We start from the raw sequence: 27338 nt of genomic DNA, 5'->3' as shown, positions 1-27338 counted from the left end.
TGGGATAAATACAGTATTCCATAAGACAGACGGACCTCGTATCTAAGTTGGGTGCGAAGTGCTCTCCACATTCCGAGCTGGCTAGACCGTGATCAGCCGGCACAAGCCACAAGGGCAGCGGCTCAAGGGCCAAGGCCCGCCTATCACCCTATCACGATTGTTCCACGGGCAGACTCGAAGCTCGGATGCCGGGGAACACAGAGCACGCTCACAGACGTTTACAATGCACAGGATGATGCACGTGCATACGAGTGCCGTCGATCATAACGTGGGCAGCCGAAGACGTCGCCAGGAGCCTGATCTATCTCACATCGACCAGCGACGGCCATCTTCGACCTTTGACCGGCACCACCGCGCAGAGTCCTCGATGCCTTCGTATCACTCTCAGCTCTGAGTGCGGGCTGCTCAGTTGCACAGAAGCTGCACTCGCCTCCTCGCTCGGCTTCCGGACGATCGACTGGTCCAAGTCAGACTGCCGACAGCGAGAGACAGACCGGGCGATTGGCTGCGCACAGGAAGAGCATACAATCCGAAATACTACATACACACTGCTCACCGGCGGCGATCCCGACGTCGTCAAGGTCAAGGCTGCGAGGGGAGCGCCAGACGACGGATTGCATCTCCCATGCGAAGCTCAGCTCTGCCATCCTACTGTAGGGCGTGCGCTGATGCGACGCTGCCATCGCCATGGATCTATCCGGCTTCGACCCGTCAACCATGACCTACCTGGCCACGCAGATGCAGCATCCCAACGTCAATGTGAACGTGGCTGGCAATGCGGACCCCTTCCAGGAGATGCTACTGCCCACCGACTATGTCGACCAGCAGTCGACGTACGGTGGGTATGCAGGGTATGTGTGATCCTCCTCCAAGCTCGTGCGATGCGATCCCATACAGCAAACAGCCAGCATACTGACAGCTGTTTGTGAAGGAGTGAGGAGCTGAACCTCCACGGCTTGCATGCCCCTCCTCCGCCTCTCAAACGATTCTCGAGTACCTACGAAGATCCCTTCTCGGACGTAGTGAGCGCATTCGAGCACCCGACCCAAAACGACTCCAACGATGGAGAGACGCCCTCGATCGACCGCGATAACAAGCTGTTGAGCTTCACGCTACCCTCCTTCGACTATGCCCTCCTCGATTTCACCTACAGACGAACGACACTATCCATCCAAGCGCAGCTCCATGGCATGTTCTTCTTGGCCGAATCGCCATGGGCCACTGCAGGAGATGCGCAGCCGCCGCCATCAGAACTTACGTGCTATCGACGGAATCTGTTCCAGATTACGGGAGAGATCACGCTGCCTCGCACGCTGAGGTTCATCATGACAGACCAGGGAGAGCAGATCCCGATCATCGGCCAGGAGTTAGTGTTGAACGCGACTGAGTCGACCGAGGGGAATGCAGTGAAGATTATTTCGGTACCTTGGAAAACACCTGCAAATCCCAATGCACCTTTGCCAGAGGACAAAGTCGAGCGAGAGCCGCCCTCAATACCGCTAGATCTCATGAATGTGCAAGAGATGAACACCGACTTTGCAACCTATCCATTTCAATGGAAGCGATTGCAGTTCAGAATAGCAACAGCGAACAACGGGCGGAGAAAAGAGCTGCAGCAACACTTTGTGGTGAGACTTAAGGTCCTTGCGACGTTGGCCACAGGCGGGAAGATATCGATAGCAGAGGTGACGTCTGGCGCCATCATTGTACGTGGAAGAAGCCCGCGCAACTTCCAGTCTCGCAAGGATCTACCACTCAATGGCACAGGACATGCCAGGAAGGCGTCGAATCTTCCAGGCCAGCCGACGCGAGCGGCAACAGTGGCGGGAGACAAACCAGCGCGAAATGAAGCTCCCACTTCTGCGCCGGTGAAGACAGAAGCGCAGGCGCCTGCCATGTCCATGTACTCCTACAACGAGGCGCACGAAAGCTTGGCTCCAACTCAGGCGTATGCCTGGGGACAGGCCAGTGCAGGAGCGCAGGCGGAAGATAATACTGCGCAGCCTAGAACGACCCCACCGAACCCGGGAAACATCTATGCGATATCTTCACCAGACAAGCATCGGCCACGGTCAAATCCAATGCCACCTCCAGCGCCGATCAATCTGTCGCTAGTGGAAGATGATTCGCCACGTCCAGGGAACAGCGCAACACCTCCGGATCAGCGTGCCGCGAAGAAGATACACATTCCGCCCCGACCACCTTCATTCTCCATCAATACGATCAACAGTCCCGATGAGAGCGCGGACCTGCTTTACGAATACTTTCCTCTTGGCCTCGATGACTGGATGCCACCCGTAGACGCTGTCTACAGACCACATGTCGTGCACCACACAAAGCTGCCGACAGATCCCAGAGACCCTCAGACCAGCACGAAATCTAGAAACAAACGATACTTCAGCGCGGATGTAAGCTGAACATTGGCAGGCTACAGATGATTATCTTTCGGCTTCTCGTCAATGTCGACATTTTTGCGGACGCCGTGCTTCGCGAGGGGACCATTCATCAGCTGCTCGAAGTCGTGCGAAATGTATGCAGAAGCCCTTGAGATCTCAATCTCCTTCAGAGACCTTTGCCGCATCTCGGCTTCGTACTGGTGCAGGCTCGGACCCAGTGCTTGGGTTGCATCTTGCATGTTTGCGAGAAGCTCTTTCAAGCAGGCGGCATCTTCTAGGCCATTGTTCAGCCCCTGGCCTCGGTATGGTGCCATTGCCTAGAAAGTGAAATTAGTCCTTCGTTCCACCACGGAAGGCCTCTGCAGTCATGAGATCACTTACATGAGCGGCATCGCCAGCCAGTGTCACTCGACTTGCCAATGGCTCCGACGACCAGTCGAAAGGCTTCCACTCGGCGATTCGGTCAAGACCAAAGCTCACGTCATCTGGTATCGCCTGGAGCACTGTCCGCCAAGGGTCAACATAGAGAGACGCCTTCGACTTGAGGAAAGCAGTCCTCGCCTCCTTGGTGGCGAGCTCTTCTTGCCTTGGCGGTCCGACCCACGAGAACATGAGTTGAAACAGCCACGTCTCCGGCTTGTCTACGTCAGCAACGTCCTGGGCCGAGAGCCAGAACATCCAGCCCTCTGGTTGATAGCTATTGAAGAAGATGGGATGTTGTGCGCGAATTCGTTTGGCAATTTCGGCGTCGAAACTGCATGGGAAATTGAAGAGGGACACGTCGAGGAATGTGTTCTGAGCCCTTTCATGGCCCAAAAGGAGCTCTCGAACAACAGACCGAGCGCCGTCGCAACCAATAAGCAACGCGCCAGTCGCCTCAGTGCCGTCCTCGAAGATCGCAGTAACGGAGGATTCGTCCTGTTTGATGGTGGCGAGCTTCTTTCCATACTAATATCGGACAATCAGCATTAGCACCACCACGGCAGCAGAGAGACTCAGCGAAATGAAAAATCAATACATTTAATTCTACTCACCCTCACATCCAACCCCTCCTTGAACAACTCCCTCATCTTCCTTCTACTAACCCTCGTCCCATCCCCCAACTGCGTCTCAAACGCCAAATCCCCCGTGTGACCATGATAATGCTTCAAAACCAACTCCCCTTCCCAGCACGGATCACACCACGCTTCCCTTATCCTCGCCCGTAACTCCTCGGGCAGTACCTTCTCAATCGCCTCGATCCCCCAATGTAAACTCATCCCCCATTCTCGAGGCCGGCCAGTACAGTATTCTGGTGTTTCCCGCTCGTAGACTGTGGCGTTTATCCCGGCGCGCTTGAGGCCTTGGGCGAGGAGCAGGCCGGTGCAGCCTGCGCCTATGATTAGGACTTGCATTGCTTGGCGGTGTGGGAGGAGGTGGTTGTGACTTTGTGACGCTCTGCTATGGCTTGGCGGAGGTTGTGGCGTGGGGAGGTAGAGGTACAATTGATTGCTATGAATGTCTCATCAGCTGAAGGCGTGCAGTGCTTGCAGCTTCGCACGCTACGATACGTGCGCTGAGCTATCGCAACCGCTATCGCTGCCAGCGAATACAGGATGGCGACATGGGTTGTGCATGTCGGCTCGTGCTGGCATGCTGGCATGCTGCCCCGCGTGATCCTTGTATGTGGGCTTGAAGCGAAGAGATGTACAGCACTGTCAGCACAGCGATGGACATCATCGTTCGGTGGTCGTGTCTTGTGATGCTCATGCTGCTTGGATGATAGTACAGTCTGTATCTACACTGTATCTAGTGCTCGATCATGGCTCGAGCGCATGTTACCACCCTCAAGTGCTTGGCGAATGGTAGAACTATACCTCTGAGACCATCACGCCCAGATTGCATGGGCATGCCGCAGACCCGACCACGATACAATACATGCAGGCGAGCTTCAACGAATTGCGTAGTACCGCAGCGCTGCGGTCGTCCGCATGACCGTCTACATCCTACGCGTCAAGTCGGACAAAGAGTAGATGAGGTAAGTCGCAAGTAAGAACAGCTGATATGTCTCAGATCCCTGGGAGTAGTGTTGCTAGCTGCGATGCTACCGTGACTCCACCTAAGCACAATGGCTTTGTGGGTCAAAAGCACTCCCTAGCCAAACCCCCATGTATCCTTTCCAAAAGACTTGCGTGAGACTTCTATGCTGTACTCATCCTGGCTGATGAAGTGATCAACATCAAACCCTAGTCATCGCTTTCTCGCAATGCTTCCATCGCCAAGCGGGTATCGTTCTTACGCCTCGTACGCCCCTTCATTTCCCGATTCTCATCTCCAAGTACTAGCACTCGCTGGCTGAAATGCGTGTTCAAGAACAGGGGGGCTCATCAAGTAGCTGTAGTCTGTCGCATTGGAGTGGTGCCGAAATCATCACGCATCCTCTAGACACGCCACCGCAACAGCGGCACCAAAGATGGAGCTCTCAGGCGCCATCTTCAAGGTGACAGCACCCTTCAATGCTCCAGAAAGTACACAAAGCTCGTCAAGTCGCCGTTGACATAGCTCTCTGTAGCAAGGATACTTCTCAACAATGGTGCCGTTACATGCAACGGTGACATGTGTCGCTCCGCCAAGAGACAAGCCTTCGGACTCTGTCCGAACTGTCCACAACGCGTGCAAAGCCGTGGCGAGGTACGCTGCTGCTCTTTGGGAGACCAGCCGTGCGATCTCGCGAATGAACTCTAGCTCGCTGTGGCGTAGCGGCGAGCGCATTGGATGTGCTTGTAGGAACTCCATTCTCGCCTTCTCCATCGAGACGCTGGAGTCGCTTTCGAATTCTGCGAGGATGCGAGAGTCAAACGCGTAGGGCTCATCCAGTCGATCGGGCATTTGTCCGCCGAAGAGGTGACACGTTTCGATCGCTTCTACGAGTATTAGGCGCACAATCTCACCCAGGTAACGACCCGTGATGAGGTACTCCAGGGGCTGGAAGTCCGGTAGGGAGTGTCTCGCATTGAGCACTTCGTCCCATCTCGTGATCGGTAATGACTGTTTGCCTACCATGCTGAGCTCTGTGTTGACCAGGACATGCTTCGCTGCCTCGTACCAGCTGTCTGGTCGTTCGCCGAATTTATCAGAACCCAACGCTTCGACAGGAAGGTACACTCCAGCATTCGTGCCAGTGCCAAGGATAAGCGACATACGTGTGGAAGGGTCCCGGTATGCTTGCGACATCAGCGTGGCTGCACCGTCATTGACAATCGCACGCATTTCGACATTGAGGCCCTTGCGATTGCAGGATTGCATGATCAGCTCGCTGATATCCTGCCCTTCGACTCCGTGTGTCGCCTTGAAGCCTTTGCCCATTGCAAGAAGTTTGCCGCTCCGTAGTGAGGTCTGCTCGATGGGGAAGGACCAGGCCAGACCCATAGGTAATCGTGCATTGGTTGTGCCATTGATGTGGTTGTACTCTTCAAGCATTTCGCTTATCCTGTCTGCCATCCAGTCGAAGAATGCTTGCCCTTGCAGGCCTCGTATATCTTCATTGATTATGAACTTTCGTGTTCTCCGGACTTGCATGTTATCGCCTCCAAGTTTTGATTTGCCAGTAAGTCGTATTAATGCGATGCGAAATGTCGATCCACCGACATCCAAAGCCAGAAAGTCGCCTCGTTCGTGCCCACTGGGCAGCGTGTGTTGGTAAGATGGTAGCATAGATATGTCCGACTTGAGTAACCTCTCTCGACACTCGCTCTGCAATTGCTGTGATATGCCGAGGAGCTTCTCTGTCTGCAACGGCTCCTCGAACAACCTCCTCACCTCCTCCAGGTATTCTTCCATGCTCTTGTCCGGCACCTTCTCCACTACATGATGCACTCGCTGTCGTTTCGACGGAGAGGAATAGCTAGTAGGCTGTGCAAGTCGCACTACCGATTGAATCATCACGCTCATTGCTCGTCCCAGACTGCTTGTAAGCCAGAGGTCCAGCAGGAAACAGAGGCAGGATCGACCAATGTCCAGTCCGATTGATGTCATGAGGCTGCGGGCTGCGGTATGTTAAGATCGGCTTTGCGTCTATTGTTGTCTCAGCAGCGAGTGTGGTTGATGGTGAGATCAGCTGAGTGGCAGTGCCTGGGCAGCAAGGCTTGACACGGCACAAACAGCAATAGTGTCAAGCAAAGGTGAGCGGATCGAGGTTCACACGGGCGTCATGTGCAATAGTCGGGCCAGTAATAGGCCAGGAGGAGCGTCTATAAGCCTGGCGAGGTGGTATTATGCGGATATGGCTCTTTCAGCCGTGGCAAGGAACAAGAAGGGTAACAGTGGTAGCACTGTGCAATACGCTAGGCTTCGTATTGAGGATGGACCAGGATGGGGATGGACTCGGACGCGCAGGCAGCATAGTAGTGGTGAGACATCTGGCGGGCGGGGCCAGGTTCAAGAGTGCAGCGCAGGAAGGGTGAATGCTCCGAGGACGGTGGTGTCGTGCGGTGGTGGATGAGATGAGGCACGGCGGTAGCGGCTGAGAGGAGGCCAGGCAGGCTGCACGGCACGTATTGCAGCGACGCGCAGCACCAGCAGCAGCACAGCCAGCAGCAGCAGCAGGCCCAGCAGGGCCGGAGGAATGTCGTCGGACCTAACAGTTCTAGCAGTGTTGCAGGCGTGGTGGGCAGGGTGGATTAGCGGAAGGTTTCATCGATGCATCTCATCATAATGCCCGTTTAATGCACTGGAGTGCTTCCGGCCGATCTGTTGCGTGCGGCAGGAGGCTCCGCGCGCGGTGGGTGGGCAGCCTGGGTCATCAGTGGGTGATGATTATGAGGAGGCATGCAAACGCTGGGATGTGAATGGCCACCGCGCATAAGCCTCGCCGCGCAACGGTGCGAAGATTCTGTGCTGGCGTGTCTGCTGGTCTGCGTTTCGTAGCCAGAGCGTTGCATAGCCACGTCGCATCCCCAAAAGCGCTCGTCTTCAACACCAGCAAGCCTCTGCGGATGATGCCGTCACCGTCACCGTCACCGTCACCGTCACCAGATCTGAGATAGTGGGGTGCTCGTCAAGCTCATCAACTCCGCTTTGGAGCCATTTCCGGGTCGAATACTGTACCAACAAGCCTTCTCCGACACGCTGCATCCTCGCCGCCCTGCACCACCATCTGAGACATCATCTACTTCTCGTGCGTTCGTTTCATGCCTCTTCACGTATATGGCCCCGCCAGGGATCGCTCTCGCTCCACCAATGCATCCACAAGCGCGCCTTGGCCCAGGCGACCGATACAACCACCGACCACACTATCCGAGAACTGGACTGCCGCCGAGGACGCCTCTTCAACGTACCGTAGCTGCGTGGCAGCCACAGTGGAGTCCGATCTTCCACGAGCTACGGCAGCTGGGCAGGAAGGAAGCACGGGAAGGTGGTAGGTTTCCCCAATATGAGAGCCGATATAACCGAGTAGTGGTGTTGCTCAACGAGAGCAACGACTGTCCTATCATTCGTCTGTGTGAAAAGCAGAGCACCGAAACAGTAAGATCGACGTAATACGGAGGACACGGCGCCTGAATACAGGCTGAACAAGGCAGGTGACACCGGACTGTTTCGATGGTCATTATTTGCATCGCTGTGCCTTTCTTGCAACAGCTCGTGATTGTCGTAATAAGCCCTCTACACATAAGCCGTTCATGTGGGTACCCGACCTCAAACGCCATGCTAGAATGAACGATGCCGTGGCACTCGTTCCGATTCATTTCGGTACAGTTCATAGTCCCGTCAAAGCGATCACAGCAGATCGCGTATAACAGCAAACAGTAAGTGCCATAAACGCGCCTCCATCCGACGCCAGCCCGATCACTCGATCCGGTTATGTGGAAACGCCACGTGGTAGCACAATCGCGCTCAATCTCTTCCAGACCTCTCCACGTCCGTGGTCATGGCGCCGACCGGCTTCTCGCCAACAACGTCGGCGAGCGTCTCGTCGGTAAACTCGAGATCCTTCTCGACTGGAGTAGTGTCATGGATCTTGAGGAGCATGACGGGAAGTGCGATGATCAAGCTTCCACCCAGAAGAGCCCAGCATGAGGCGAAGTAGTGCATGTAAGGTACTCCCAGAGCATCGATGCGCCACGTGATGGCGGCTCCGGCAGACTGGATGCCCTTGTAGAAGCCGGCGAAGTTGGCAAGCTTGCGGCCGTTGTTCGAGATGGAACCCATGTACCAGTAGACACTGGTCTGCCAGGCAGCATCGTAGAAGCCGTAGAAGATGTACAGGAACATCGGGCCAATGTAGCGACCCTCTTCCCAGTCAATGAAGTACTTACGACTGGGGTCAGTCGACTCCAACTTGGCCTCGGCTTCGACTCGATCGCGGGTGTAATTGACTTGGAAGGCGTAGCCACCACCCCAGATAATCATGGTCAATGCGAACAGTGCGACCCATGCTCCCTTGGCTCGTGTCGTGCGCTTGAACTTGCTGATGTCGAGTGCGTTGCCGAACACCCAAGCGCCGAGGATCTGGGCTGACCAGTACAGCACGCTGTTGAGAGAACGTGTACGGACATTGAACTGTGCGAGGTTGACGCCGTTGAACTGGTAGGTGTAGAACCAGTTGGATGCGAAGAACATCGGGAACAGCAGGATGATGTATGGATCGCTGAGCAGGGTCTCGTAGAGGCCATACAGCTCGGACTTCCAGCTGGGATGCTTCATGAGAATGACCCTGGATCCATCACTGCGAACGACAGACTTGGCGTTGACCAGAGTGGTGGAGAGGATAGCACCACAAGTGGTAAGCACCAGGAACCCGATGTAGGTGCCGTTGGAGACCGTGCCGTTGGAGGTGGTGTTGATATTCTGACCAAGTGGGACCTGTCGAGAGTGTTAATGATGTGCGTGGGAAATGGACATGCGTAGCTGCCTACCAAGCTGCCAATAACACCGCCCAGATTAAAGATCATCCAGAACCAGGAGATAAAGCGCCCCTTCTCGGACTCGGTGGGGTAAGACATCATGATGGCACCTTGAGCAGACCACAGAATACCAGCACAGACTCCCAGAAGTGCGCCGGAGAAGATCATGTAGCCGAGGTTTGCGGTGAAGTTGTAGCAAAGGTAGGCCGAGACATAGACGCAGTAGCCAATGCCGCCGAAAGACAAGGCAGCCTTGATACCGACGGTGTTGACGATGGTTCCAGCGAAGAAGCCAACGACTGAGAAAGTCGAGTACAGAGCGGTGTTGGAGTCGTTACCGGCTGTAGCATCAAGCTGTCCTCCACCGCCGAGACCATTGAGAGCATTGAACATGCCTGTGGTTGTTTGTGTTAGTGATTTGTGGAGGCCAACGTCCGCCACGTTGATGCTCACTTACCAGGGCAGAGGAAGCACACGAAAGCTACGAGGATGAGCTGAGCCTTTGGCGAGGCATAGTATGGGATGGTGATGGGACCAATCTTGCGACTCTTGTACATCCAGCCAACTGGACGAGGCTCATCGTTGCTGCCATCTTGCGAGTGATGCTGCGAGTCGATCTCGGTTGTTGGAGTCGCTTTGTCCGAGATGCTGGCCATGTTGGCCGCTGGTCGTGTGGTCGTGTGAGCTGTCGGTGGGTCCGACTCCGGCAATATCAGTGATGTTTCCGAGTATGGCAACTGCTGTTGTCGATGTTGAGTATTGAGCGGGCGGTTGTGCAGATTGGAGAGGGGAGCGAGCGACGGTAGAAAGGAACTCACATCAGCGCGCGCAGTGAATGAGGGCGCATCAAATAGTTTGTGCGCGCAAGCTGAAGTGACCGTGAACGAGAGAGTGAGTTGGACTCGAGCGTTCAGGGTCTCAGAGGATGCGGTCCCGGATGTGGAGGCGGACACTATCCTTGCTAGCTCCGCGAGATACTGCTCTGATTGGCCGTCTGGATCAGAGATACGGGAGAGGCGAACTCTCGATAGAGCATCACGTGAGCGCCGCCGTCGTCGAAACACTACTTTCTGTTCACCTTTGTGGATGGTCTCACGACATGTGTCGCCTGCCGTGGCGCTTACTCGCATGAGCAGCACGCTTTGAGCAAGGATGCACAGCCCTGGAGGTGTGCCATGCCGGCCACGAGTGTAACCCAATGATCGAAGTGATATCGCGATGCTCGGATTGACGCATCCGGCCAACCGATTAGTGGGCACCATGTAACGGTACTATCTCCTCACTCCTCTTCGGCCAGCGTTGTGTCCCTACACTCCATCGGCCACGCGACACCCTCGAGTACGAGAGAGGAGTATGTACCATCGCCGCAACAGCAGGATTCGAGGCCAAATGCCCTTGCCATGGCCGCAACCACCGTTCACGGCGTGAAACGAGCTTCTGCCGCCCATCTTCCAACAGCGCAGGCAAGGACGACCCTCCGACGTCGTAGCTGTAGCTTGTTCCTGCGTCTTCTGGCTAGAACTCTGATCAATCGGCTGCCAGCGGTGCACCACGAGGTTGCAGAACGCCATGCTGGCAGTTGCACTTTGCTCCCTCGCTCGAGCCTAAAGCGCTGTGCAGGCCTGCAACGTGACGTGAGCGAAATGGGCACTGTAGAGAATTTCCATCCACAACATTAACCATACGCAAGGCGATATCATTCTCCTTGCTTCCTTCCACCGCAGACAAACACTCATCGAAGTTGCACCTATTCATCGCCTTGCAGCCTTTCCCATTTCCTCGCACCCGGCACCATGTAAGCTCCTGCAGCTTGTACGACGCTATACTACATGCTGAATTGCGGCCAAGGAGACTCATCATCAGAGACGACAAGGCCACTGCCTCAAAGTACATTTCCGACTACATCATTCGTACGTGCATTTCACAGTCTCGTGTGCTGTGGAACGACTTCTCATACATGCCGTTGTGCCAGATCGTATCAAGTCCTACGAGCCAACGCCAGAGAAACCATTCGTCCTCGGATTGCCAACTGGATCGTCTCCTGAAGGCATATACCGGAACCTAGTTCAGGCTCACAAGAATGGCGAGATATCGTTCAGAAATGTGGTCACGTTCAACATGGTGCGCACTTCCATGGACATGTTCCAGGTGCCACTCGCTTACGTGGCGTAGGACGAGTACATCGGCATCCCGCGAGAACACCCTGAGTCGTACCACTCCTTTATGTACAAGCACTTCTTCAGCCACGTGGATGTCGATCCAGCAAACATCAATATCCTGAACGGCAATGCTCCTGATCTCGAGGAAGAATGCATAGCATACGAGGAGAAGATCAAACGTGCAGGAGGCATCGAGCTCTTCCTGGGTGGGATAGGACCCGATGGACATATCGCGTTCAACGAGCCTGGTTCCAGCTTGAAGAGCAGAACGAGGGTGAAAACGCTTGCCTACGACACGATAATCGCCAACTCGAGGTTCTTCGGCAATGACCTGAACAACGTCCCAAAGATGGCGCTCACTGTTGGTGTGCAGACGGTGCTGGATGTGAGTCGGGCCACAGCATAGGCGTAGCCAAACTTAGACTAACATCTGACAGGCACGAGAGGTTGTGATCATTATCACTGGTGCACACAAGTCTCTTGCGTTGCAGAAGTGCATCGAGGGTGGCGTGAACCATATGTGGACGCTGTCAAGCCTACAGCTCCATTCGCACGCCATGATCGTGGTCGACGAGGATGCCACGTTAGAGCTGCAGGTCAAGACCGTCAAGGTATGACATGCATCTTTACTTCCAAAAGAACATGAAATTGACCTCAAGCAGTACTTTAAATCCATCGAACAAGTCGCAACATCCCAAGGTTTCGGTCAGTCCATCGAGCCAGCAGCAAAGGTCCAACGAAAGCGCGACTCCGTCCTCGAAAAGCTCGACACTCCCCGAAGCCCAACAGCCAAATCCTTCCTCGCCGGTCCCAGACCTGACCTCACCCGCCAGATCACAGCCGAGCCCGAGTCCACCACCCTCTCAGCTCCGCGGCCAGAGATCTTACGCGCCGTTACGCCAGACTTGATCCCAGACTCCATGCACGAGAGACTGCCAGCGGCACAAGTGGCTAACGGGCTGGACGGGCTCGAAGTGAAGGAGCTGCCACTGTCTTCGATGCACGAACGCGTCGACTCCGCGCAGGTGGCGTAGATTGCTGCCGCGAGAGTCTATGAGCGGGAAGCACGACGGAGGAGGCGAAGGACTTCTGCGGCTTCGTCGCAGTTACCGTGATGGTGATGGTGATGGTGATCAGATTGAAACTGTCTCCCTTAGCAATGGCGTTGGTGGCATTCTAGACAAACGATACATACCACTGTAAAACCACGAATGAGATCTCTGTGCTGTTGCAACCCAATCAAGCCCCCGTGGTACTGTGACTTGTCACACCTGTTTATGTGGGTTCACAACAATCGATGATTCCCGCTGCGGGACTACAGCGTCGTCAGCTGTCACTGACATGCGCCACGCGCCATGTCAAGAGACCAACAGAGCGCGACACCCGGCTCCTGGGCGTCTTAGCAATACCGCGCACATGATCATCATGTAGGCCATCCATTGATGATCAGACTCTTCAGTCCAGTCCAGGCTGTGGTCATCCCTCTTTCAACCTCGAGATCTTCCCGTCTCAACACTACATGGCACAAGAACATTCTTCATCATTCATAATACGGACAAGTCATACAACACCTCAGAAGGCTCCAATCATCCAACCCTGGCGCCGTCATTGCCCATACTCTCATGTCTTCATCTCCTGTTCATTCCCACTCCCACTCCCCGTCTCAAAACTACTCGCCGAATCCCCACCACCAATCATCTTCATCTTCGCGACCCTCTCCCTCTCCAAGAACGCCGCCTGCTCAACCCTACTCTTCTTCACATCCACAAAGAACAACAAAACCAGGAAACTCGCCACGCTCAATGCGAACAAGAAATAAAACGGACTGGAGTTGTTTCCTGTATCGTCGATTATGGCGCTGCTAAGAAATGGGCCGATGAAGGAGGATGTCTTGCCGATGATAGAGAAGAGGGAGAAGAAGAGGAACTCTTTGCCGCGGGGGGTCACTTCGGAGATCATCTAGATGGTTGTGTTAGTGCATGGGTGTTAGGACGGGGAAGGGGGAGCGTACGGTTTGTGAGTAGCTGTACCACGGACAGACGAAGAGGCCGTAGAAGGCTTGGTAGACCCAGACTTCCCACTTGTTATGGGATCCAAAACGGTTCGTCCAGATGCCAATCATGCCCCAGCCGTCGAGGAGGATTATGCCCACTGCAACGGCATTGAACATTGTCTTCGTAGGGAGCTGGAAGCGTTTTTGAATATTCCAGAGCGCGAAAATCCCCACTGCTTGGGCTGCTATGCCAACGATGAGGAGGTAGGTCAGTTCCAGGGTGTTGTAATTGACGATCTCGTACTGTAGCGTGGCGATCACGGTTACGGTGGTGTTGAGCGAATCGCCGAGAAGGAAGTATCCGATCAGGTAGAAGAGGGACTGACGAAGCTGCCAGATCTCCTTGAAAGCACGGTATAATTGCCAGAATCCTGCGAGGACGATGTTCATGCCCGGATCCTGACCTGGACGGCGTTTCTCGAGGAAGAACCAGGGTATCGCGACAATGATCCAGACTCCTGAGGCGAAAGCGATGAGGACGCTGAGACCCCAGTTGTTGTTTGCTGTGCTGGCGTTGACGTGAAGGGCGAAGATGATACCGACAATGACGGCGAGAATGACGAGCTCGCCGACGGACTGGACATGAAAGGCGGTGTTGCTGAGTTCGTTGCGCTTCATGCTGTCGACATGGTCGTATTCGTCGCGGGTGATTTCTCCAGCTTCGAACTGCTGCGCTTTCTCACGCATGGTGCGTGTGTTTCGTGCCAGGCCTGGGAATGCAGCGGTCCAGTATGTCAAGCAGAGCTGGTATGCGATCAGGCCAACGATGTAGAGACCTAGCCCGGTCTGCCATTGTTCTTCGTGGTGGACGCCCAGCCAGCCGAAGCCAATGCCCCATGCGATGAGGGAGAGGGCAATCAGGATGTTGGGCCTGAAAGTGCCGAAGTCTGCGAAGGATCCAAGGATGAGGAAGACGACAATCTGGATCGCGAAGCTTATGCCGTTGCGGAGCAGGATGATACTGTTGATCGTCCTGTCCGAGCCAGCAAAGCGCAGAATTGTGTTGTCCGCCGCGCCGACAGCCTCTGCTTGCTGTTGTACCAAGTTTTGCGCGGCGGTTGGCCCAAAGTTGAACAGCGTCAAGCCATTGTTTCCGATGTAGTAGCTGTAGTATGCCCAGACTTCGTGCTTGGTCGTCTCGAATCTTTCGTCGAACTGGTCTGGTGCTACAGGTCTCTCCTCTTCTACCAATGTCCCATCCACCTTCTTCTCGACATCTCCTTTGGTTGGATCGTAGGCCGACGCGGCCATTGTCGCAAGGCCAGGATCATTTGCTGCCATGGCTGGCTTGAGGTCTCCAGAAGTAGACTCGCGGGTGAACTCGTAGCATGTGTCGGTATGGATAGTACGGACGCTTTGGTCGCATGCAGTGCTATGGGGACAAGAGGATGTTGCACGTGAAATTTTGAAAAGAAAAGCAAGGCAGTATGCGGCAGTACCTACTGTATGGTGGTGAGAAGGGTCTTCACCCCAGCACGCCATGATCGGTCCAGCCGTGGTCGATGGACGGGCAGTGGCACTGAGTGGAGGAGTGGTGCTGGTGCATGGGACTTGTCGCGATGGAGGAAAGACGGCCGACTTTCACACCCGAACTCGATCTGCCGCCTTGTGCTTTGGCCACGTGCAGGGTCTGCTGCGGAGAAATGGAAGCTTCGTCTGCTGTATTTTCATCTGCAAATCAACACCATTGATGTAGCAAGGGTTGATGAGATGCACATTCATACATCGAATGTTGGCTTCCAGGAAAAATGTGCTGTTGGCGGGTGTGAACCTCCACAGGTAAGCGTAGCGGAGTGGAGCTCTCTACCAACCCTTCTAGACTGCAAAGTAGCGTGCGATCCACGCTACCGCTATCTCGAAGAGAGGGCAGAGTGGACCCACGGAAGCACGGATACGCCCTTCCGTTTCGCTACTCCCGGCTGAAGGATCTGGCGAAGGATCTGGGGTACATCAACGTCACTCTGTCGGATGTACATGTCAGGAAATAGTGCGCATGTCTTATTCATCTCGATCGATGAGGTCTCTCTTGATTGGTATGATTCTTTGGCCTGAGCCACGGGTCGGCTCCAGCTCAACGATTGTGGCCCTATGCTGTCTCGTCAGTGGCGGCCTCTTGTCGATATGACGTCGAGTTTCGGGCTTGCCTAATGGGGGAATGCGTGATGTTCAGATCGCTTTGGTAGTGAGTCAGGAAGTCAGGGTGTTCTCAGATGGGATATGTTGGAAGGCTCGTTGTGGTGTCGCAGTCGATCACGGTGACATGATTGGGACAGCGATCACTGTTATGATGTAGATGTAGACTGAGACCCAAAGGTCGATGCTGCGAGGCCGTCAGACGGCGAGGGCTGTCATTGATCTTCGCTCGACTTAAGCGACTTGGTCCCTGCCATGCGGCAGCATCAGAGGAGCCGGCGCCCTGTTCCTGGATTTTCATGTGGTAGCACGGGCCTCATGGCTAGTAGCTCAGCCTTCATGACGGCATGTCGAGATGGTCCTCAATCCTAGCGCGATCGCTTAGGAACCTCCAGTGACCTCGCTTGGTCAAGGAGTTGTTGGAGCTCTTGAAAAAAGGTGAGTTCGCCGCACTTGGCTTTGAACGATCACGACAGGACCGTGGCCGCCATTTGTGCTTGCGGCTCCATTTGATGCCCAAAGTGCCTGCCGGCCAGGACGTACACACCGGATGTGAGATTTGTGGCAGTCGATATGAGTGCTCGAGCAAGCGCTGTTGACAGAGCTGACCGTTGCCTTGATATCTGCAACAATTGACTTTTGCATCCCAAGACGTGCAGGCGAAGACGACATGGCATGGGCGATCGCCTGGCATAGTCCATTGTAATTCACGTATCGCTGCAGCGCGTTGCCAGTCTCAAGCGATAATGCTTGTAGCGAGGAACATGACAATGCCCCTAGCTCCGTCAAATATCCACAGCAGACAGACCAGTATCCTTGTGGCGCGACAAAGATCAGTTCTGCTCTCCATGACCTCCAACACACAACGCGAGTCATAACTCCGCCGTTTCTTCTTGTGCCGTCTGAGAGATTGCAGAAGGGCCGGCAGAGGGCATGAGCTGAATGATGATGAAGACTGTAGGCGGAACGCGCAAGACTTGGCCGAGCAGAAGTGGCCCCAGACAATGACCTGGATCCTGCCACTTGCCAAGCGACGCGGATGCGATTGACTCTGGCCGTCACCTGTCACTCAGTGCTCCAGTCACTCAGTGCTCCAGTCACTCAGTGCTCCAGTCACTCAGTGCTCCAGTCACAAATTCGTTCTTGAGAAGTTCGATGCCACGCCGCAACTCGTACCATGGATGTTTGAAAGATTCGGCTTACTATGGGCTGTCAGATTTCGTCACCTATGTGCAGGATGGACGTCCGGACGGTATTCGTAAGTAGAATTCCAGGACATTGAGAGCGTCGTACTGGCCCATTACAGACTTCGGATGCCAGCAGCCACGTTGGAACATTAATCAATTCGATATGACGACAAGCTGTAGTCGCAGAGCACAAGGCACATGGTAGTCTGTAACGTACAGGCAGAACGCAATGAGACCATCAAGCAGACTGGCTGACCTCTTTCCCGCCACATCTTGAAGCGCGATCGCGGCAAAAGTCCCAATCGAGCCGTTCTTAATCCGTGCCATGGTCACGCATGGGGTGTTCATGGATGCGGAGATCGCGACGGCGGAGTCTCAGTACAGGCTGTACGACCAGCTCTGTCTAGTCGATACCCATTCTCATGATGCCAAGTGGTGGCTGTGCATTGCCATCACTCTGCCATGGACAGCGGTGATCCTGCTGATCTGGTGGAACTGGACCTCCGTGAAGAGACTCGCCCAGAAGCATTTCGGACTTGATCTGACACCAACATCAAGCGAGATCGAGCTGAGGCCGCGCAAAGGTAGCTCCGCAAATACCAAGAAGTCGTGAGTGATGGTCGATGAAGGACATCATGGAATTGAACGTGGCAGCCCGACTTCGGCAAGCACTTTCATCGGTCCGTACTCTTTCCATGCGTTGAGCTCGTCCTCGGTCTTCACCCAGACCATGCCGACCATACTGGCAGCATTTGCAGCCATGCATCTGATTCGAGCTTGAGTCCGCGGAATGATGGCAATCGAGGTGCTGGTCATTATGACATTGTGTGGATAGTCTTGATCTAGCCGCATATTCTGTCGGAGCTCCAGATACAGCTTGTGTATGGCATCTGGTGACGTGGAATGAGTAATAGGCAGTATTGCATGTTCGTAAGGGACCTTGGGATGTCTCCAGATTTCGGTAGAACTGTCATCAGCCCGATGCTGTGATACGAGATGGTCCTGGAAGAGGACATGGTCGGACGTAGGAAACACCTGCATGTGCTTATGCCCAATACTTGAGCCTGCTTTCGCACCACAGTTGAAGATGCCGATGTACTTGCCTGGGCCCAGTTCCTGCATAGTCTGCCTTAGCGCGTTGACGTCTGAATACGTCAAAGGGTCACTCTGCTTTTCGAAGTCTTTCGTGTGCAGGACAAATTGCGGTCGTACAACACAGAACTTGTTCAAGATCAGCTTGTGATGTGAGCCGATGGTGCTAACGGTGAACGCTGGATCGTCATCGCCGAAGGCATCGGTGTCTTCTGATCGACCTTTCGCATCGGCAGCAAGTATGGGCTTGCTCTTGAAGGAGGGTGCCACGCGGAACTCGAACTGCTACGTGGTCAGCTACGTCTTTCCGCAGCGGGTGGCGACCTCACTGACATCGAAGGGCGAGCCTTTGACGAGATGTGGCGGCGTGTCCTTCCAGAACACTTCTTCACGTGTCAGCAAGTCGTCGAAGCTCTGAAGCGCCCGACGCTCAAGAGGCGTGGCTTCCATGTTCGCTGTGTCCGAGGGTCGTTGTCTGTACGATACGTGTAGGTGTAGGTACTCCATGTATGCTGTCGACGCGTTGGTCTATGTACTCTCAGCCAGTCAGAACCCTGGCTTCAAGCTCGCTTAGCTGTCCAATGGGAACAAGTCCAGGCTAGTCTATCAAAGCCGCGGTGGCTGAGCTTGACTTTTCTCCTTGCAACGCGTTTCGGCGTACTGTACAGCTACATACAAGTCTGCAACACCCTTCTCCATCAGCACACATCTTGAGGCCATTGGAGCGGTGTAGAGTGTACTCGAAGAGACTCGAATCTGCCCTTCAAGTCCTCTCTGCACTGCACGCGTCTCGATCAGGTGGCGGGAAGCATGAGGTGATCCATATACCTTTTTTCCTCAATGTTCTTGTTGCCAGCCGGCCTTCGACTGCAAGTTTGGCCCGGATGTGCTGCTGTATCTTCTCGGAGCATCGTCAGGCTACCATGCAGCACCGCTCCGAGGCTACGGCGATCATACGCGACCGTCCATGTAAGCCAGCAAGATGACATCTGGAATGGCAACAACGATAGACCAACGCCTGCCCAAGACGAGGACCTTCCGTATCTATTTGACCTAGCTGCCTCTATTCGCAATGCCATCGATCAACATACACAAGCCACGGATGCCGAGAAGTCTACAATACTGGATGCACTGGCCAAACGTACCTCAGGGAGCTCGGTTCGGAGACGTGCCCCTCGCAAACGTCTAAGGGCAGCGTTATCGCGGCATGGTTTGCTGCCGGCAGTAAAGGCAGCCATAGCCGGCACGCCCGTTGTCTCTCCTTCTTCACCTGCCGCTACGGAGGGCGCGAAGACGCCAAGTGAGCCCGGGACATCACAACCTGCCAGAAACACCACCACTGTCAATCTTCATGTCGAGCCTGACTGGAACGCGCTACTGATTCAATCTTCCTCCGAGTCGGAACCAGTACGGCGCATGGATCTGGAGTACATCCGCGAGCATGTACCCTTACCCAGCAGCAAGCAATACCCCAATGCGACTCGGATGTTGTTCAAACCCCATAGACTGGAGCAGGCCGTTGTGGGAGCCATCCAGACACGCCTGAAGCGCACTATCCCGCCTCATCTCAAGCCTAGTGTCCAGTACAAGTCTTCTCAAGATCTACCCACCGAAGTGGCGCAGCACATGGCGGTCGGGTCATGGGCCTGTGCAGTCAAGGTTGATGTGCCTGACGTACTCGAATGCGACGCCATCGCTCTCGGATCAAGCAAGAAGACTGCGAAACAGGCAGCTTGGGCGCTCATCGTAGCTCGTCTCCATTCCCAAGACGATCTGCGACATCTCTTCCCCGCGGAGGCAGCTAGGCTGGGAGACTCGGTCGTCAACTCGAAGACCGTCACAAAGGAGTCACCTCGCGACGAAGCGCCGAAGAACGAGGCGCAAGTTCTTGGCGCTACAAGCAAGACGAAGATACCGATTGATGTGCGGTATACTTCACAGTATATTGCCCAGCACATGCCTCTACCGGTACGAAAGGATTATCCCATTTTGAGCGAAGTGTTCGGGCTTTTCTCGCCACTGAAGCCAGATGATCCGACTGACGCCTCAAACGGATGCAAATTTCTATGCCAAACTGAACGATACTCCATCGACTATGAGCTGGGAGAAAGATATGAAGGAGAAACGAGGCTGATGACTTGCGTGCTAAGACTTGCGATATCGCACCGAGAAAAGTATGTCTCGTTCGGCGTCACTGGGTACGACAGCCATGGCAAAGCTGGCAAGCGTGCGAAAACAGCTGCATGGCTTAGCATGTTCTCTCAGCTGCATACATCGGGATTCTGTCGACGTCTGGAGGACCGTCTTGCAATCGAGCTCTATGCCACCAAAGACCTCGGGGCGCTGGCCACGGCAGACAGAATCCTGCCTACCAGAAAACAGTATCCCGAGGCACCAAAGAGCCTATTCCGTCCAGATGGTATAGTGTCTACTATTCATGAGGTCTGTCAAAAGATCGATATGCATCTGGAGATGCAGTATCACAACACTCCTGTCAAAGGCGATCTCATGCACGGCAAGGGCCTCACACGGGTGACACTACAAGTCGAGTTGCCGCATTTCTCAGCCGAGACGAACGTGTCAGCCATCAGCACGAAGATAGCCAAAAGAGGAGCATGGGTTGAGATGCTGTCGAAGCTTCACACTTCTGGTGCTCTTCGGCCTCTCTTCCCTGTAGAAGACCAAGAGGCACCGCTCTCAGACACAGATCACAGCGCTGTGGTCAGCAAAGCTCCTTCTGTAAGGCATGACAAGCATTCAACGACCACGACTGACACGATTTCGGATGAGGAAGACATGGAGATGATCGAGGTGAAGAAAGAGACACTTACGAAAGAGAAGGATGCCAAAGTCGACATCTACAACTTCGCCGCGAGCATCGGAGCGACACCACTGTTCGAGTTCCAAGCAATGCGCCTTGGCCGTCAGAATCGCAAAAAGCACAAAGGCACCAACGCCGTCAGAGTGTCCATTGACCTTTCAGAGCTCAGAATACAGGCTTCAGCTCTAGGTAGAGACCTCCGCTCAGCGGAGACCGCTGCCTGTATCAAGTTCAAACAGAAAGCAGAACAATCCGAAGCGGCACAGGAGGCGACGAAGCGGCAGCCTGGTCCTCATCGTGGGTTGCTGACCTCGGAGACCGCCACCCAGTTCTTCGACCTGTACCGCAGATCCGGAAAGGGTGTCAGCATTGCGGTCGAGCACGAGGACATACACGTGGCTGGCGCAACACGTAATCAAGCACGCATCATGGTTGGTGACCGTCCGTTCGGTAGGCCTGTGGTGATGGCAACCAAGAAGGCCGCCGAAAATCTTGCGTACCTAGTAGCAGCTGTTGAGCTTGTGAAGGAGCAGCCTGATATGCTTTCGGAGTTTGCTCACGCAATGCGGGAAGGTAAAGGTAAGATTCTTCGCGATGTCCGACCTGTCACCGCAACCTTGGACTACATGACTCTGAGCGACATCCGGGAATCACTCGTAGAGGCGAGACGTATAGGCCTCCCAGATGAGCGCTCGAGTCTACATGCCGAGGATGACCGTCGGTCCAGCAGAGCAAATCGGCGCCCCGTCCCAAACGATAGCGAGCATGAAGTCATCAGTCAGAGCCTGCTCAAAGCACATGAACATTACGAGAGCGACCCCGACGTTGAAGCGATCAGACAAACCAAAGCCGACCTCCCTATGAGCCAACATAGCGCCCAAGTTTTGGACTTGTTATCTGGAGGTGTTTACAGCATCATCATTGGTGCCACAGGAAGCGGCAAAACGACACAAGTGCCCCAAATTATCTTGGAGAATGCTATAAGAAAGCAACGAGGAGGCCTTTGTAACATCGTGTGTACGCAGCCAAGACGTCTGGCCGCTTCGTCCGTCGCACGTCGCGTGTCTGCAGAGCTTGGCGAGCATCTTGGAAGCAAAGTTGGCTATCATGTGCGCGGCGAGGCAAGGCTCCCAAGCCCGGGTGGGAGCATAACTTACTGCACGACCGGCATCTTACTGCAACAGCTGAAGTTCGACGCAGATGCAGTCATGGACAGCACGTCGCATCTCATTATTGATGAGGTCCATGAGAGAGACATGTTCATCGACTTCTTGCTTATCATCCTGAAGAAAGCAGTGAAAGCCAGACTTGCAGCGGGCAAAACTGTGCCACAGGTAGTCCTGATGTCGGCTACGCTAGACCCCGAGCTTTTCACGAGATATCTAGCGGAGGACGATATCGAATGCCCAGTCTTGAGCGTGCCTGGCAGGACTTTTCCAGTGGAGGAAACATACCTTGACGAAATCCTTCACAACCTGAGTCGACACGACGCGCGCGAGCTAGAGCAGCTGATTAGTCTGGATAAGGCAGTCTCATCGGACTACGTTGCGAGCGAGCGTAGCTTCTCCGCTTCTGTCAATGGCTCCACAGACGGCTCTCGAGGCATCGACTGGAAGGGCAGACACGTGCAGGCCCTCAGCGACGAGGGCAGCACTGTGGTACGTGAACAGGAGGAGGCTTTGGTGCCACTGCCTCTTGTCGCCGCCACTATCGCCCACATCACCAAAACCACTTCTGACGGAGCCATACTGGTGTTCTTGCCAGGTCTGCAAGAAATCACCGGCGTTCAGGACATTTTGACGTCACACAGACCTTTCGGCGTGGACTTCAGCGACACTGAGAAGTTCAAGATTTGCTTGCTCCATTCAGCGGTTCCAGCAGCTGAGCAAAGAGAGGTCCTTGATCCGCCGCAGTCGGGATGTCGGAAGATCATACTGTCGACCAATATCGCGGAAACTTCGGTGACAGTGCCTGATGTCAAATACGTGGTCGACACTGGTAAGCTACGGGAGAAACGTTATGATCAATTAACGCGGATCACGAAGCTTCAATGCACGTGGGCCTCTAACTCGAATGTACGACAACGAGCTGGCCGTGCTGGCCGTGTACAAGAAGGCTTTTATTACGCATTGTACTCCAAAGAACGCAGACAGAAGATGACGCCTTCCGGGCTTCCAGAGATTCTTCGTAGTGATCTGCAAGAGACCTGCCTATCGATCAAAGCACAGGGATTTGAGGAGCCAGTGGCCACTTTCCTCAGTCAGGCGATTGAACCCCCTTCTGATAAAGCGGTGAACATTGCCGTCGAGAATCTCCGAGCGATAGAAGCGTTCACCTCCGAGCAGGAACTTACAGCACTTGGCAGAGTGCTCGCTACGCTCCCAGTGCACCCGTCACTTGGCAAAATGGTCCTTCTTGGAATCGTGTTTCGATGCTTGGATCCAATGCTCGTCCTTGGTGCCATGGGATCCGAGAGACCTTTATTCATCAACCCTGTTTCGGGTCGTGACGTGGCGAAAGCCGCCCAGAAGCAATTCGCGACGGAAGAATCTGATCATCTTGCATTCTACAAAGCATTTGCGGACCTCAGGTCGGTTCGTGCTCGAATTGGTGAGTATTCCGCATCCTATCATGCCGTGAAGAATTCCATCCACATGGGGGCTTTCAAGAACATCACGCAGGTCGCTCAGCAGATCGAGCAGATACTCGTGGAGCACGGTTTGATACCAGATGCCCGCACTGAAAGAGATTCATCAATGCGCTACGGCGACGCCCGACTCAACGAAAACTCGACAAACTGGGCCCTGGTGAAGGCTCTGCTCGTTGCTGGATCTCACCCGAACCTAGGCATCAAGAAGCCGGGCAACAAAAGCACACTGTTCCGCACTCCTGCCGAGAACAACGTCCGCATCCACCCTAGCTCCCACAACTACAAGAAGGCTTGGCCAGCAGAGGAGGACTTTTTATACATGTATACAACTCTTGCGAAGAGTGCCAGCGGAGATGCACTGTTCATGCGCGACACCTCGCGTGTCACGCCATTCATGGTGCTGCTCTTTGGTGGCAGGCTAGAGACGGATGACTGGAGGAAGCTAGTGATGGACGACTGGTTGCGCTTCGACATCCACGCTAGTCGCAAAGACTACGCCATCAGACTCATTCTAGAGTACCGCAAAGCGTTGGACCGCATGTTGAATGGTGCCTTCAAGAGTCTGTCTGAACTTGGGAATGGCAAGTCGATGGCTGACGATGCTGTCGTCGAGCATTTTGCGAGAGGTGTCGCGCGCCTCTTGGCATCTGCGCCCGAGGGACAGCCGCGACAGGCGCAGCAGCAGATCCCTTCGCACTGGAAGAAGCGACAGAGCCAACCTCTTGCGCATGGACCGTAGAGTGCTGAGTTTCAAAGCGCTTGGACAGGTTATCCTATTTGCGTGAACCAATACTCGCATAGCGGAGGAGTAAATTGATAGACTCAGTTAGAGATTCTCAGCATAGGGTGTGTACAATACATAGCATAGAGAGCGAATCTCATCTTCAACACCAGCAGTAGTAGAGTCGAATACCGCCATACTCCGACTTCTCCATCATATCACCCACAGCCTGCACTCATTCGCCTCACCACCACTCCACCACTCCACCCTAATCGCTTTCTCACAACCCCACTCACTCACCTCACCTCACTTCTCCCCAACTACAAAACTCCTCTCCTCCCACCTAAACTTCATCCCCAACCTCTTCCCCCACGTCCTCAACTTCGGATACTCCACCCTCGGATCCGAATGCGGTCAATGGAAATGGATACTCCCTCCACCATAGCGATGCTCACAGTCCTGTCAAGTTGTCACCCATAATCAGTCAACATTCCCCACCCGACTCCACAAAGCGGACATGCAGCCTAATCTCAAGAATTTTGAAAGTCTTACCTTGAATGTCACAGCACTCCCGCCGGCACTATGCTGCGCTGTGAAGCCGGCATCGATCATAGCTGCGACGAAGTCCGTAAAGGGGGTGAGGGTGCGGGCGGTGAAGTGGAGGCCGAACATGCGGAGGAAGAGGGCGCGGTGGGTTGGGGAGGATAAGGGGACTGTGACTGTGGGTGGGGAGGTGGTGGTGTTGTTGTTGTTGTTGTTGTTGTTGTTGTTGTTGTTGTTGTTGTTGTTGTTGTTGTTGTTGTTGTTGTTGTTGTTGTTGCTGCTGGGAGATGGAGATGGCGCGATAGGTTGAGGAGCTGGTGCTGACGGGCGGGTCTTGAGTTTGGAATTGGTTCTCCGATGTTGTTGTGAGGGAGTTTTGGGTCCGTTCTTGGCGGTGTTGTTTGGAGGGCCGCAGAAGAAGGTAGTGGTGGAGTGCTGCGGTACTTTGGTCTCGGTGACATGTTTGATGTTGTGTGACTTCGTCGGCTTCTCGAGGTCATCGTGGTTGGCCGGTGCCTCCGGACGCTGCACAGCAGCCGGAACTCCTGGCGATTGAGTTGCCTGCTCTCGGACCTCTTCCTCCTTCAGCAGGATGTTGTCCTTCAGACTCTGCGCCCTAAACCTCTGCCCCTTTTGCGATCTGCCCTTCGCAACAGATCCTTTCGGCATCGCAGGCTCCAGCAGGGACCCGTACGACGCCTTAAGATAGTCTCGCGTGTCACCTCGCTCTGTACGTAGCTGCGACCCATATGTTCGATCATATCTAAGGTCCAGGCTGTATGATGCATCATCGTGCTCTGCATACCAAGACGTCAGCTCTCACATCGTGTCTGACCGAGCGGCTTTGTAACGACAAACCCGAATACAGCCTTCCACAATCAGGGCAGCGACAAGTACAGCCACGCGGTTTGCCAGTGGTGGGGACACTGAGCATTAAGCTCCCGATCAGGGCATCGGTTGCTTCGCCAGGATGGAGGCCTAGAAGACGTCGCACGGCGTCCATGGTGGTTGGCAGGAAAGCTGGATGTCAGCGTACGCTCGGCAATGCCAGTCTGTGGTTTATAGGAAGGTGCTCGGAGCAAAGGGACGACGACAGAAATGTGCTGCGTTTGCACCCAGACCGACATTGCGGGCATCGTGTCAGAGTCTGTACATGTCTCTGCACGGAGGGTGGCTGCATTTTGTGACGAAGACCGCCCGCCTCTTGCATCAACGACACATTGCGGTCAAGTGTATCCTATGATTGAGCAGACGACTTGCAAACTTTCGACCTGTGCTCTCAGGCTGCCTCTTGTAGCACGACACAAGGTCGTCAAGCTGGAGGATGAGTCGTGGATCCTCGCGAAAGTCAGGCCATGCACGGATAGCTGCAGCTATCTCCTACATCAGACCGCGGGCAAGGCCACCCAATTTGACGCTAACCTTATTAGATTGGATGCCTCAGGTGTCAGAATTTGATGTTCATTGGTGGGCTGTTCATCGGTGGGTTGTTCATCGGTGGGGTAGTTGTTCATCGGTGTCACTTAGGTAGATGCGGGCGCGATCTGTCGCTTTATGGCGGTATCAGAAGCGTTACTGTACAGCAGTACACTCGGTTAATAGGTTTCGATATCGCTGCGCAACATACCTGCTGGTTGTATATGTCTTAGGCTATCGCAGCGACCGGTACTGTAATAGTCGTGTCGGACTGATTTCTTGCCGTCTCCCGCTTGATAGATCTCAGTTGACTTCTTGCCTGCTCCTGCTTGGTGTATAATCCCCTCGTCACCGAGCTGGTACATGTGCCTGTGCTCGCCATGTACCTCCGGAGTCAAGTCCTCCTGTGGTATGGGTGCGTGCTGTGCAGCGGCGGCTCTTTGTTTCCTCCTCCTCCGCCAGAACAGGAAAGCTACCAACACCAGTATCATCACTCCAGCCGCGACCCCGACGCCGATCCCTGCCTTTGCGCCTGTCGACAGCTCTACACGTTGCGCATCGAGGGCGTTCGTTGATGTTGCTAGATTTGGACTGCTTGATGTACCCGAGTCTGCGTCTGCGAAGGGAGTTGGTGTTATCGTGGTAGCTGCTGGGATTGTTGATCCAGTTGGAATATCAAAAGTACCTGTCGCTGTAGGATGGTGCTGAAGGATTGATAGATCACTGTTCTGCCATGCAATCATATATGGCGTTTGTCGAGGGAACACTTCTGTAGCAATCGCAGTCCGCTCAGATAGCAGGATCACGGAGCTCATTGAAGGCCAAGAGCCGCAGTGGTAAAAGTCATCAGACACTCGCAATCCCCTGCAAAGTGCTCATTAGTGCTCGTTGCTCGTTCAAGATCGATACGATGATGCTTACCAAGGACAGCAGTAGGCATATCTCGTCTGCGATGTGACTGGTCCATCAGTCCACTACGACGCTATTGTCCATGCAGAAGGGCACAAGCCAGGCGAGACGAATACATAACCGTCGCTCAGTGTAGCTTGCGAAGGATAACACTCTGTACTGTATGCCTTGATCAGAGTCTGCGTATCGCGATCACTAGTATAGTCGATGCCCTGAGGTCTGAGCGTGTAAGTCGAGTCCAAGCACGAGGCAGGAGGTGTGAAGATTGTCGTCACAGCTGGCACTGGTGCTGTAGTTGTGGACATAGCTGGAGGAATACGAGGACAAGGAGCCGGAGGCGTTCCTCGAGTATGCGCGGCAGTCACGGACTACTTGTA

The 27338-nt window shown here is 54.4% G+C and overlaps 9 protein-coding genes across 9 annotated transcripts; 3 read left to right on the top strand and 6 right to left on the bottom strand.

Moving 5' to 3' along the window:
* Nucleotides 1-687: 687 nt before the first annotated feature.
* CLAFUR5_10362 (uncharacterized protein) lies at nucleotides 688-2417 on the top strand (the record flags this gene model as incomplete). Its single annotated transcript, XM_047909510.1, has 2 exons — nucleotides 688-851; nucleotides 932-2417. 2 exons carry the CDS (start codon nucleotides 688-690, stop codon nucleotides 2415-2417), a joined length of 1650 nt encoding a protein of 549 aa, XP_047764395.1.
* An 11-nt stretch (nucleotides 2418-2428) lies between these two features.
* Nucleotides 2429-3790, bottom strand: CLAFUR5_10361 (FAD-dependent monooxygenase phnB; the record flags this gene model as incomplete). The annotated part of the gene is made up of 3 exons (XM_047909509.1): nucleotides 2429-2713; nucleotides 2778-3344; nucleotides 3431-3790. The coding sequence occupies 3 exons, from the start codon at nucleotides 3788-3790 to the stop codon at nucleotides 2429-2431; spliced, it is 1212 nt and encodes a 403-aa protein (XP_047764100.1).
* Nucleotides 3791-4805: 1015 nt separating this feature from the next.
* Nucleotides 4806-6410, bottom strand: CLAFUR5_10360 (Hexokinase-1; the record flags this gene model as incomplete). Its single annotated transcript, XM_047909508.1, has 1 exon — nucleotides 4806-6410. One exon carries the CDS (start codon nucleotides 6408-6410, stop codon nucleotides 4806-4808), a length of 1605 nt encoding a protein of 534 aa, XP_047764099.1.
* Nucleotides 6411-8267: 1857 nt separating this feature from the next.
* CLAFUR5_10359 (UNC93-like protein) lies at nucleotides 8268-9933 on the bottom strand (the record flags this gene model as incomplete). Its single annotated transcript, XM_047909507.1, has 3 exons — nucleotides 8268-9236; nucleotides 9290-9672; nucleotides 9735-9933. The coding sequence occupies 3 exons, from the start codon at nucleotides 9931-9933 to the stop codon at nucleotides 8268-8270; spliced, it is 1551 nt and encodes a 516-aa protein (XP_047764186.1).
* A 1137-nt stretch (nucleotides 9934-11070) lies between these two features.
* CLAFUR5_10358 (Glucosamine-6-phosphate isomerase) lies at nucleotides 11071-12470 on the top strand (the record flags this gene model as incomplete). Its single annotated transcript, XM_047909506.1, has 6 exons — nucleotides 11071-11072; nucleotides 11126-11187; nucleotides 11250-11398; nucleotides 11450-11821; nucleotides 11874-12047; nucleotides 12099-12470. Coding segments are annotated over 6 exons (1131 nt in total).
* Nucleotides 12471-13056: 586 nt separating this feature from the next.
* CLAFUR5_10357 (Autophagy-related protein 22) lies at nucleotides 13057-14971 on the bottom strand (the record flags this gene model as incomplete). Its single annotated transcript, XM_047909505.1, has 2 exons — nucleotides 13057-13395; nucleotides 13448-14971. 2 exons carry the CDS (start codon nucleotides 14969-14971, stop codon nucleotides 13057-13059), a joined length of 1863 nt encoding a protein of 620 aa, XP_047763992.1.
* Nucleotides 14972-17442: 2471 nt separating this feature from the next.
* On the bottom strand, nucleotides 17443-18351 carry CLAFUR5_10356 (Diadenosine 5',5'''-P1,P4-tetraphosphate phosphorylase 2; the record flags this gene model as incomplete). The annotated part of the gene is made up of 2 exons (XM_047909504.1): nucleotides 17443-18183; nucleotides 18235-18351. The coding sequence occupies 2 exons, from the start codon at nucleotides 18349-18351 to the stop codon at nucleotides 17443-17445; spliced, it is 858 nt and encodes a 285-aa protein (XP_047763993.1).
* Nucleotides 18352-19317: 966 nt separating this feature from the next.
* Nucleotides 19318-24111, top strand: CLAFUR5_10355 (ATP-dependent DNA/RNA helicase DHX36; the record flags this gene model as incomplete). Its single annotated transcript, XM_047909503.1, has 1 exon — nucleotides 19318-24111. The coding sequence occupies one exon, from the start codon at nucleotides 19318-19320 to the stop codon at nucleotides 24109-24111; it is 4794 nt and encodes a 1597-aa protein (XP_047763994.1).
* A 2120-nt stretch (nucleotides 24112-26231) lies between these two features.
* CLAFUR5_10354 (uncharacterized protein) lies at nucleotides 26232-27266 on the bottom strand (the record flags this gene model as incomplete). The annotated part of the gene is made up of 2 exons (XM_047909502.1): nucleotides 26232-26916; nucleotides 27031-27266. The coding sequence occupies 2 exons, from the start codon at nucleotides 27264-27266 to the stop codon at nucleotides 26232-26234; spliced, it is 921 nt and encodes a 306-aa protein (XP_047763995.1).
* Nucleotides 27267-27338: the final 72 nt, after the last annotated feature.

This window comes from Fulvia fulva, chromosome 7, assembly GCF_020509005.1.
Source record: "Fulvia fulva chromosome 7, complete sequence".
Lineage (NCBI taxonomy): Eukaryota > Fungi > Ascomycota > Dothideomycetes > Mycosphaerellales > Mycosphaerellaceae > Fulvia > Fulvia fulva.
The sequence above is the reverse complement of the archived record's forward strand: the minus strand, read 5'-3'. Positions and strand labels throughout refer to the sequence as shown.